The sequence below is a fragment of the Salvia hispanica genome, chromosome 5, assembly GCF_029641045.1.
Source record: "Salvia hispanica isolate PSC_SH4W2 chromosome 5, Shi_PSC_v1, whole genome shotgun sequence".
Taxonomy (NCBI): Eukaryota; Viridiplantae; Streptophyta; class Magnoliopsida; order Lamiales; family Lamiaceae; genus Salvia; species Salvia hispanica.
The window spans coordinates 22,287,830-22,298,994 of record NC_142696.1 but is presented as its reverse complement, the minus strand read 5'-3'; the positions used below and the strand labels follow the sequence as shown (position 1 = coordinate 22,298,994).

The window sequence follows — 11,165 nt, the reverse complement described above, 5'->3', positions numbered from 1 at the left end:
GAGCGAAGTGAGCGATAACGGTACGCACGCGAAGCTGTAAAGGATTGTGTTCATGGTCCGGGCCTTAGATTAGATGTTTAATTAGAATCCAAATAAGAGCCTTTAAAGCCATGTTTTGAGCCCTCAATTACCAATCTATCATGAGCCCACTCCCCAGGTGGAGCGGCCGAACGAGGCGGGGATTGGCCCTGAGGACTGGGCACGGGGGTCCCAGTTCTGAACCCGTCAGCTGCCGGCGAACTGCTCGAGTTCACATGGAACCTTTCCCCTCTTCGGCCTTCAAAGTTCTCATTTGAATATTTGCTACTACCACCAAGATCCGCACCAACGGCCGCACCGCGTTCGGGTTGACGACCCGCAACGTTATGCTCGATCACTCGGGTAAGTCGGGTTGTTTGGGAATGCAGCCCCAATCGGGCGGTAAATTCCGTTCAAGGCTAAATACGGGCGAGAGACCGATAGCGAACAAGTACCGCGACTTTGGGTTGGGTCGGCCGGTCCGCCTCACGGTGTGCACCGGTCGGCTCGTCCCTTCTGCCGAAGATGCACTCCTGGTCTTAACTGGCCGGGTCGGCTCAACGAAGCAGCGGCGCCGTCCTACCTATTTAAAGTTTGAGAATAGGTTGAGGGCTGTTTAATTAAAACAAAGCATTGCGAAGGTCCCTGAGGATGCTAACGCAATGTGATTTCTGCCCGGTGCTCTGAATGTCAAAGTGAAGAAATTCAACCTAGCGCGAGTAAGAAATATTATTTTTGCTAAAAAATAACTGATCCAATTATAATAGGAAAACTAAAAAAATGAATATGATTCAATTATGTATGAATCCTCGGAAAGAACAGAAAGAAAATAAAACTAAAACGGGCTGGAAGTGGTACAATTTATATTTTTTTTATTATTTAAAAAAAATTATACTAGTACAATTTATATTTTACAAAACTCTTTCTTTATAATAAATAAAGTTGGACCCATTTTATACTCCAATCATTTTTTTTCGTAATCTCTATAACTTTGCTCACGCATTAAAACTCGCGTCCATTGAATTTTTTTTTTTAATTTTAAAAAACAAATAGAGTATAAATTTAAGACTGTATTTATTTTGAGACAAATTAAATCTTAGTTATCAATTTAATAAGTATATATTAACCCTAGTTTAACCATTTGTTATTTCTGTTTTGCATTTATAAAAGGTGATATCTTAATTATTGAAACTTCTAAATCTATAAATATATAAAAGGCGAGTTTTGGCTATTATTTTAAATATTTATAAATTTTGGACAAGACATTAAAATTCATTAGTTATGGACCTTTTGAATATTTGTTGAATATTTGGCAGTTATATAATCTGTGGCACTATAAATTAATGGTATTATATAATTAATGGCATTATATATTAATCTATCTATCTATACATATATAAAAGGTGAGTTTTGTGGTATTATATAATTAATGGCATTATGAATTAATCTATATATCTATACATCTATATAAAAGGTGAGTTTTGACCTCAATATGATACTCACTCCGTCCCTGAAAATTTGTCTCTTATTTCCATTTGATTCCTTTTTTTTTTCTTAGAGCTTAATCAGACGATGTTTCAAATGTCTCCCATTCATGTATTGTTAATTAGAGGTCTCCAAATTTTTATAATTTATTATTAACTATTCTAAATTTATTGTATATATGTTTAATTGTATAATTCAGTTATTTTGTTAACAATTTTGATATAATAATATTATTTTTAAATCTATTAATTAATTTACGATCTAATATTAATATTTTAAAATATATTAATCTGTGCATCGCACAAGTTACGATACTAGTTTAATTAATTGCCAACTTATTTTCTAGTAATATTGAAGACGAATAATTGAAACTTTCAGACAAGACTGGATTACATTGAGAGGAGTGCGTCTTTAGCCACTAATAATCGTTTATAATTAATGAAAGAAAATTACTCCATATGAATGGCAGTTGTAATTTAATGTATTTAATTGGTATAGTTAGTATTATTAGTAATGTAGCAAATAAATTAATAATGACATTCGAAATTTGGAGGAGAGCATAAGTTGTGCGCTAATTTATAGTGTGAATAATTTGATAGGGCTTTTGTTCTCTTTTCCCCACTCTCTCATATCCCTTTCTCTATCGTCTCTCCGTTTCTATCTCTTCACTCCCTCCCGCGCATCTATCTCCTGCTCTAGGTCAACATTTTTTCTCCCTTTTCTCTTTGTTTATGCATCTATGGAGCATCTATTTGTGTTTTTACTTGTTTGTATGTTCTATGGGGACTCTCGTGGACTGGGAGCCGATTCAATTTTTCTTTTTTTGCTTGGGGAGTCGAGTTTAAGGGGTTATTTATCCTTCTTGCGTGCTATCTTCAATTCCTTCTGGTTCGTGCAATTTTAGTGTTTATTGGGCGCTTAAATGCCCTTTGAGATTGAGTTCTTATCTGCGCAAGATGCTCTTTTTGCAATTGGCCCTTTTCCCCCTTTCTGAAATTGAATCCTACAGGTTTAGTTTTTTTTGGTGACATAGTTCCTTACTCTCACTCTTGCTCCTCTGGTTATGTGGACATGCTAGTGAAATAATCTCGTTTGGTTATGCGTCATATCATGGGACGTCTTTTGGTTTTGAGATTGTGTACGCCTCCAAAGATATATTTAACTCATTACAGCTGCAATTGACGATCTTGTGGAGTGTAGTTAGAGGACCTGGTTTTTGGAGTTGATGCATTTACCTGCTTATGATCCCCCCTTTCATCTACTTATCATTTAGTTGAATTTCATTCTTTGGTCATCTAGTCTATGTTATTGTATCTAGCTTTTTATCGTCTTCTTTTGCAGCATATTTGTAATTGGCTTCTTTATGCTTTATACTTTTCAGATTTTATTGGATCACAAGGGAAGCTCTGAAGGCGTTTGAAGAGCCTTCTGACTTAGAAGGAAAAAGGAAATACACTGGTTGAGGAAAAGATCCCTTCATGACCTTTTGACATTTTAATAATGTCAGGGTTGCTCAATGTACTAGCTCATCCTCTGCAAATTTTATTGACTGCATTGCATTGATACCACATAGCATTAAATAATGGAACACCTATTTTCTTATGCTGTGGAGAGTATCGATAAGTATGTTCCTATATGAAGCTTGACTTTGTTAGATGGTACGTAAATCCTTGAGATATAATCAGGGTCAGGAGTCACTGAGATGAATGCTCATTATATGTAGGGATTACACTTTTAGTCTCTTAGGAGATACTGAATACATCCAACACTCTTACACTTTGTAATTTATTGCATTAAGGTGTTTTTCTTATCTTGTTATGCTTTTGCAAAAAACAACTAAAGACAACCTTTTAACACTTCCCTTTTATCAGAGAATGTTATTATTTATTATTCATCAGATTCATACCTTGGTGTCATGATTACATTTGTGTTTTCTCGTCTTCAATTTTGGATCATGAATGACTTGATAGAGATAAATAGGCTTGATCTGTACACAAAATCCGTAATGGTGTTTATTAATTCATTCACACACTCGCTGCAGTCATCACTGAACGGTTCTACTTCAAGTCTTCCTGACAGCACAGGGCGTTCATACACATCATCATTTTCTGTACAGTCCGGTGCTGGTTCTCCTGTTTATCATCATGCTGGTAGGTTGTCTGGTGGAATGGTCTAAGTTGATTCTTGTTTAAAATATCTGTGATAATAACTAGCACTGTTTTGCAGGAAATATCCAGGGACTGCATAATCTTCATGGAAACTTCAATGTTCCAAACATGCCGGGTGCGCTTGGATCAAGAAGTACAACTATGAATAACATTGCTTCAAGTGGGTTGCAACAAGCTTCTGGCAACCTTTCTACTGGCCGTTTTTCTTCCAACAACCTTCCAGTTGCCCTTTCTCAGGTGATATTTTCTGGTGTAATTTGCATTATGTGGATATCTTGCTTTACATTTTGAAATCTTATAAGTAGGATGCTCTGAATTGCTTTGGTGTGTTGAACCTTCTATAATGTGTATGCATTGGTGATCTGTGTCTGCTGAACTGCTTGCTGCTTATTTCTTGTGTTTGCAGATATCTCACAGCAATACGCATGTTCATTCAGGGATGGCAAGTAGGGGTGGTATGAGTGTCATAGGAAACCAAGGATATAGTAGCAGCACTAATGGAGTTGGTGGTTCTATCCCAGGGATCCTACCAACATCTGCTGCAATTAGCAATCGGACATCTGTTTCCGGTCTTGGTATATCTCCGGTCCTAGGAAATGCAGGGCAACGAATGGCAAGTTCAATGGGTAGTATAGTTGGTGGGGGCAATATTGGCCGGAATATTAGCTCAGGTGGAGGGCTATCTATGCCTGGGCTTACTTCTCGATTGAATTTATCAGCCAACAGCGGTTCCGGAAATCTAAACGTGCAAGGACAAAATAGGCTGATGAGTGGTGTACTTCAACAAGGTAATATTCCATCCTATAATATTTCTCTACCAGAGTCACTGCATACCAATGTTTTGTGTTGAAATTTAACTTCAGCTTGCTATGCAAATATACATCAGGTCATTTACAGTATTTGTACTTTAGCTTTCAGATGCTTTCCTGTGGTGTTTGCCTGATTTTTAAATAGATATAACACTAAATTCATGTACGTTATGGCCCAGTTTCACATAGATGAGGATAGAAGTCTTGCAATCTTGTTAGTTGGTCAGTTAAACTTATGCATGTGGACTGTGGTGTGTGTTTAAGACTTAAAGAGTGTGAATTAAAATATGAGGATCCTGAAAACACCATTTATTGCAATAATTGAATGGATAAAGTATCTAATTTGAAACTTGAAAATTATTTAGGTAGTATCAGATCGTGATTGTACCCATGTCCTTTCTGATCCACAATTATTCTCTGAGCTGCTATTTTCATACTGATTCTAGAGTTATTGTCAATGTGTTATATAATTATATTTTTGAGACAGAGATGATTCATATATGTTAGTACATTGTGTTTGCTTTTCTGTTTTTCAGCTTCTCCACAGGTACTGTCAATGTTTGGCAATTCCTATCCTTCTGCTGGTGGTCCTCTATCTCAAAACCATGTTCAGTCCGTAAATAATCTTACGGGTATGAGCATGTTTGGTGACATGAATTCCAATGATGGTGCTCCTTTTGATATTAATGATTTCCCTCAGCTGAATAGTCGTCCCAGTTCATCTGGAGGCCAAGGGCAAATAGGTAATCACCAGTCAGATTATTTTTCTCTAAAACTGCTGTAAGTACATTCATTCGTGCTGATAGTTGTGTAATATCTCGAAACATTGCAGGTTCTTTACGAAAGCAAGGCCTTAGTCCTATTGTTCAACAAAATCAGGAGTTCAGTATCCAAAATGAAGATTTTCCAGCCTTACCTGGATTTAAGGGTATTTATTCTGCCTATGCATTTATAGTCAAAGTTATGTTGTATTTGTGATTATTCCCCTTGTTCATGTTGTGTTTCTCATTAAGATCTTTGTGCTACAACTTTCTACCTCAGGTTATTCTTACTCTGGCAGTTTTAATTAATAAGGGGGCCTTTTATAACATCAGCCAATCATATGTTGTGTTGCTTTGTCAATTATGGTTATTACTGCTCACTGCTCATGAATTTTTTAGTATCCTTGAGATTAAGGGTGAAGAGATTGTGTCCATATTTAGAATTTATGAATTCTGTTAACACTCATGTTACAGGTACTTTTGGAGTTAATCTATTGGAGGAGATACCTTTTTTATGTTTTAATTTTGACGGCAATGCTACAGGCATGCCTGCTGTTAGGTTTTTCCAACTTAATAGTCATTAGTTTTCTTTTTGGCAACTTATTCATCTAGGTCATGTTTAGTTCATCTGCTGAGTTTATCATATGGCGTCATGCTTGTTCATATGACGTGACATGGTTAGTTTTGAAAGATGCTGATTTAGTCATTCTTTTAAAGTGATAATAGTAACTTTTTTAATCTATGTCAAGATTAATCTTATCTATTGTTCTTAAAGATAGAACCTAGCGTGTCTGCTGAAATAACCTAGGCTTTTTTTGTTTTTGTTTTTTTTTCTGTTAGGAATTTCCCCTTACGCTACAGTATGATAATCCTTGCAGGTGGCAACATAGATTACTCAATGGACATGCATCAGAAAGAACAAATTCATGATACCTCTGTTTCCATGATGCAGCCCCAAAATTTTTCTGTAAGGGGGATTCGCCATCTCGCCATCCAAGCGCATCATCTATTTCTCCCTGGAACATCAGTTTTAACTCATGTCTCTTTTATTTGTAATGCAGATGGGACGCTCTTCTGGTTTCAACTTGGGTGCAACTTATTCACCCCATCGGCCACAACAGCAGCAGCAACATACTCAATCAGCAAGTGGTAGTGGTGGGCCCTTTTCTAATGTAAATAATCAAGATCTGCTCCATGTACATAGTTCGGAGTTGTTTCCACCATCACATTCGAACTATCATTCACAGGTTTTCTGCGACACATTTCAATTGTTTTTCAACTTTTTTGCATTCTTGCAAGGTGGAATATAAAGTGGAGAATAAAAGCTAAAATGGTAACCTAAGCGTATAAGAGACAACAAAAACATCACTTTCATCCAGCTTGTTGTGGTTGGTTAGTAGCTAGTACCTGAATAGAATTTTTCAGCACAAGCTAAAAATTTTGTGTCCATGCCACTACACTTGTTACAGATGTGGATTAGATATAAGAGTCACGTACTAGATTGAGAAACCAATTTAGAACCAGCAGATTGTGAAGTATTGCTATGTGAGCTTATTGATAGAGTCACATCGTTATTGTTCATATAATGATCAATAGATTCCTGCAGTCGTTTTACATTATTTTATTCGTCTAATTATTGTATGTTTTGTTTTTCTTTTTAAATGATCCAGAGCAGTGGACCCCCGGGAATTGGATTGCGGCCTCTGAATAGTCCAAGTTCAGTATCTGGTATGGGGTCGTATGAACACCTACAACAATATCAGCAGCATCCCAATCAATCCCAATTCCGCCTTCAACCAATGTCTGCTGTTGGTCATCCTTTTAGGGATCAAGGAGCAAAGCCTATGCAGGCTGCCCAGACAGCTTCGGATCCATTTGGCTTGCGTGGTTTATTAAGTGTGATAAGAATGAGTGATCCTGATTTGTCATCTCTTGCACTTGGAATTGACCTAACTACACTTGGATTGAACTTGAATTCTACGGAAAATCTTCATAAAACGTTTGGTTCCCCATGGTCAGACGAGCCTGCAAAGGGTGATACTGAATATGCTGTGCCACAATGTTATTATGCCAAACAACCACCACCTTTAAGTGTGAGCTTTCACTAACCTATTTATAACCTGCTTTCATTTTAACTCTTTTTTTTGCTAAAACATGTTGCCATTGGCTGCAGCAAGCATACTTCTCAAAGTTCCAATTAGACACGCTGTTCTACATTTTTTATAGGTAAGCCTTGTGTTATACAACAACTATTACGTCCAATATATTACTTTTAATGTAACATACTTGATATCGTTTTTATGCAGTATGCCAAAGGATGAAGCTCAATTGTATGCGGCAAATGAGTTGTATGTTATCTTCACCTTTTGTGATACTGTGTCTTTGTGATGCCTGCTCATTACGAGTGCTGCTACTCTCATGGTTGAATCTAATTCTGGTTAGTTGCATAGTTGATTAAACCATTTTACATGTAATATTTCAGATATAATAGAGCCTGGTTCTATCATCGGGAGATACACTATTGGTTTACAAGAGTTAGCAACATGGAGCCTCTTGTGAAGACAAGTGCTTACGAGAGAGGTTCTTATATCTGTTTTGATCCAAACACATGGGAGACAATTCGAAAGGTCTGTTGCCATTTCTACATTTTCAATCTGCTATCTAGCTGCTTGCTGAATCATGCCTGTTATTTTAATAAATTTGATTGATGATGTACTGATTGAGCTGTAAAATTGGTGCAGGATAATTTTGTTCTTCATTATGACATGTTGGAAAAGAGACCAGCTCTGCCTCAACATTGACAAACATGCTTGTTGTATATTTTCATGTTCCTCCTGTTCTTTAGGATAGAAGCAAGCTTGCTTTAAATTATTCTCTTATCTGACCCATTGTAAGCAATCATTGCAGCAATGATATCTTATTGCTTGCTTGTTGTAATTTCCATCTATCTTTTCCATTAAATTAAGCATCAATAACTTAGATCAATTGCTATACATTTTCTTTCCAAACTCATAGTTCTATACTATTTAAAGGATGTATGCTGGCATATAAGTAATCGAAAAACTAAACTATGTGAAAAATTATACTCCATCAGTCCCACCATAAGTGAGTCGTCGTATTCATTTTCGTATAGAATCAACTGCAAAGCACTTGTATGCATGTTTTTATAGATATACTGCGAACAAGTTTCTTGTGCGAATGATAAAAGTTTGGGTTTACATCAACAATCTGTGTTTGAACTATCTCCCCTGCGCACCAGCCTCTTCCTTTTTTTGCTGAATGATCTCATGAAGCTCATCCAAATCCAAATCTGGGACCATGGATTCATCGTTACTTGCATCTCCAGGGACGGCAACACAATCGTCATCATCATCAGACGGTAGCAGAGCATGAGCATGATCTCCACCATTTTCATACTTATCAATCACTACCTCAAGTTCATCCAAGTTCATATCTGGAGCCATTGTTTCATCTTTTTTTAAATCAATGTAGTCTTGTTGATCATCTGCTGGAGGTGCAGTGGGCGGAGTATGTTCTTGTGGATTTGTGCTCCCATTTTCTGTTTTTCTTACTCGTCTTAGCCAGAATACGATAAGCAACACTGCTATAACAAGCAGTGGTATGCCCACAGCTAGGCCTACGATCAAGGCTGTTTTCGAGCTACCACCATCTTTAAGGTCAAGATTCGGGTTTCCAGATACACTGTTTGTGACATTATTGTTAAGGATGAGTAGGTAAGAAATCGAGTTATAATGACAAAGACGGTGTACATACTCGTATGTAAGCCTTTTGTTGTGGCGGATTGTGGTTGGGACCTCCCCGGAGAAATCGTTGTGTGACAGGTTACTGTAGACAAGCACGTATGAAATATGAATGCAATAAAGGCCGATATAGTGCCCATTTTGGGTGCAAATTAACTTACAGTTTCCTCAAATTTGGTAGTTGTCCAAGGAAATCTGGGATTTTCCCACTAAGACTGTTATTGCTCAAATCTCTGCAGCAAACCACTTATATAGTGAAGAAAGAATCACATACAATAATACGAATAAATGTTGTCAAGAATTACATGTCAACAAGAGCTTGCATTTGTTGGAAATTAGTAAGACCGCCATTGAGTTGGTATCCTGAAAGATATCTGCAACACAAAATGTAGACAAATGTGTTAATTGCCACAACATTCACCCAGTTTGGGAAGTTTTATAGTATTTGTCATATCCACTTATAAATTTGGCAGAGAACATACAAAGAAGTGACTCTGGGTGGAACAGTGGCGGAGCAGCCCAACCATTGCCAGACGGTGTCGGTGGGGAGACACGGCTCCCCGCTCCATCCGTTGAGTCGAGAGTATGCGTTGGTGAAGCTCATCAGCCCATTCACTGCTCCAAAATGTGAACAAAAACCATGAAAAATGATTCATGTCAAGGGATGTTATGAGTACCTAGGTTGTTTCTCTTACAGTCACTTTGGTTAGTTCCGTTTGTAATAAGGGGATCAGTGGCGGTATATATCTCAATGGCACTGATGATGGGCGGGAGCGTGGACTCTGGCGTGGGGTGCAGCTCAATAGTGATGTTGTTGCTTGCCATCTGTATAAACAATGATTTTGTAGAACAGGTATAGTAGGTTGTGGTGATGGTGCCCATGTCATTTTCAGATACGTACATTTCGAAGGATCTGGTGTCTAAGGGTCCCGCCCCCATTTGTGTGAAATAGGCCTCGATGAAGATAGGAGTGGCAGTCTTCATTGGCCCGAATGATAGGAAGAGTGAGGTTGCATTGTCTTGAGATTCTATGGCATCTTCAACGGCAGTTTCTGGAGCATTTTCATCGCAAGAGGACACACTACCGCCACTTGTGTTGACGGCACCTGCTACAGCAATCGGCTCCCATATCCTGTTGAACTCGTCTCCCTCTGCGTACCTGAGATATGCAACATCAAAACTATGTATATCATATCATTTGCATGACTCAAGTTAGGCATCTCACTCACCCCAAAACACCGTTGCTAGAGCCATAGTCGTAGCGATACGTGGTGAGCCAGGCCATGTCCCGGCTCAGTCCTGTGTACATAGTATAATAAATAGGCCATGCTTCGAGTGAGGAAATGAAGGGGATCTCGTCTTTGTTTGTTGTTGCTAAGCACACGCTGATGTTACGCTTTTGAGACCAATACAGAATCTCATAGAAAGTGTAGTCTGTGGGTGTAGTGACAACAGTCGTCCATTTATTCCCATCAATCTCGAGATCGAAAGTGGGAGGCCTGGACTGTCCATCGTAGTTTGCGTACAGAAACGCTGCTCTGATGAAGTATCCGTAGCTGCTGGTTTTTGGCAATGTGTAGCAGTTCTTGTTCTGGTCAGTGAAGACGCGGAGGGTTTGGAAAATGACTAAGCTGATGAGGGTGCTGTCGGGGACGAGATGATTCGTCCCCGACTTGATGTAGGCCTCATCGGTGTCCCAGATGAGGTCGAAAGTAGCAGTGCTTTTGTTGGAGCCACAATCTATCCCTATCCATGAATCTGGTTGACCTGAAAATCGGAGTTGGATTGTTTGATCATCACTCGTTTTGGTTGCAAGAATCTTATAAGAATAGGGAAAAGTTATTACCTTGTGAATAGAGTATGAAATTGAAGAGAGCAAAAGGGATTACTGACTTGTGCATTGAAGTTTGATTATGTTCAATTGGAAGCAAAATACTGTAGTCTATACATTCTTCACTAGGGACATTAAGATTTATGAGTGACTGAAATAGCCAGCAACAAGGAAATTCGTTTTTTGTGGCAATGACAGCCTGGGTTAAACCAAGTAAAACAAACAAGGAAAGATATTGTGAGCGTTACAAGAATTATAAAGTGTCAATCATATGGTATTCGGCCAAAATGTTATCCCAAGTAAAACAAACGAGTCCTACAAAATTAGCTTTG

The 11,165-nt window shown here is 38.1% G+C and overlaps 2 protein-coding genes and 1 non-coding gene across 3 annotated transcripts; 1 reads left to right on the top strand and 2 right to left on the bottom strand.

The window, feature by feature from the left end:
* The first annotated feature begins 2,066 nt into the window (after positions 1–2,066).
* Positions 2,067–8,226, top strand: LOC125190311 (NOT2 / NOT3 / NOT5 family). Its single transcript, XM_048087583.2, has 14 exons — positions 2,067–2,202; positions 2,885–3,021; positions 3,545–3,653; positions 3,730–3,908; positions 4,078–4,459; positions 5,017–5,223; positions 5,313–5,408; positions 6,120–6,208; positions 6,303–6,488; positions 6,912–7,334; positions 7,415–7,467; positions 7,548–7,589; positions 7,724–7,868; positions 7,983–8,226. The coding sequence occupies exons 2-14, from the start codon at positions 3,004–3,006 to the stop codon at positions 8,040–8,042; spliced, it is 1,989 nt and encodes a 662-aa protein (XP_047943540.1). The 5' UTR covers positions 2,067–2,202; positions 2,885–3,003; the 3' UTR covers positions 8,043–8,226.
* Positions 3,573–3,653, bottom strand: LOC125191454 (small nucleolar RNA snoR35). The gene has a single exon (XR_007171137.1). It is a non-coding gene; the product is annotated as a small nucleolar RNA snoR35 (small nucleolar RNA).
* Positions 8,227–8,314: 88 nt separating the features above from the next.
* Positions 8,315–11,141, bottom strand: LOC125190312 (putative LRR receptor-like serine/threonine-protein kinase At1g05700). The gene is made up of 8 exons (XM_048087585.2): positions 10,849–11,141; positions 10,232–10,769; positions 9,698–10,161; positions 9,485–9,617; positions 9,308–9,376; positions 9,164–9,235; positions 9,016–9,087; positions 8,315–8,943 (listed from the first exon to the last, which is right to left on the bottom strand). The coding sequence occupies exons 1-8, from the start codon at positions 10,901–10,903 to the stop codon at positions 8,481–8,483; spliced, it is 1,866 nt and encodes a 621-aa protein (XP_047943542.2). The 5' UTR covers positions 10,904–11,141; the 3' UTR covers positions 8,315–8,480.
* Positions 11,142–11,165: the final 24 nt, after the last annotated feature.

What these genes read in the sequence shown, in the direction of transcription:
- LOC125190311 (XM_048087583.2), top strand. An exon ending in TCCTGTTTATCATCATGCTG is followed by an intron (nt 3,654 to 3,729) that starts GTAGGTTGTCTG and finishes ACTGTTTTGCAG; the next exon opens with GAAATATCCAGGGACTGCAT. An exon ending in CTGTTCTACATTTTTTATAG is followed by an intron (nt 7,468 to 7,547) that starts GTAAGCCTTGTG and finishes GTTTTTATGCAG; the next exon opens with TATGCCAAAGGATGAAGCTC.
- LOC125190312 (XM_048087585.2), bottom strand. Translation starts at nt 10,903, where the DNA reads ATGCACAAGTCAGTAATCCCTTTTGCTCTCTTCAATTTCATACTCTAT. An exon ending in CTACCAAATTTGAGGAAACT is followed by an intron (nt 9,088 to 9,163) that starts GTAAGTTAATTT and finishes GCTTGTCTACAG; the next exon opens with TAACCTGTCACACAACGATT. An exon ending in AACAAAAGGCTTACATACGA is followed by an intron (nt 8,944 to 9,015) that starts GTATGTACACCG and finishes TGTCACAAACAG; the next exon opens with TGTATCTGGAAACCCGAATC.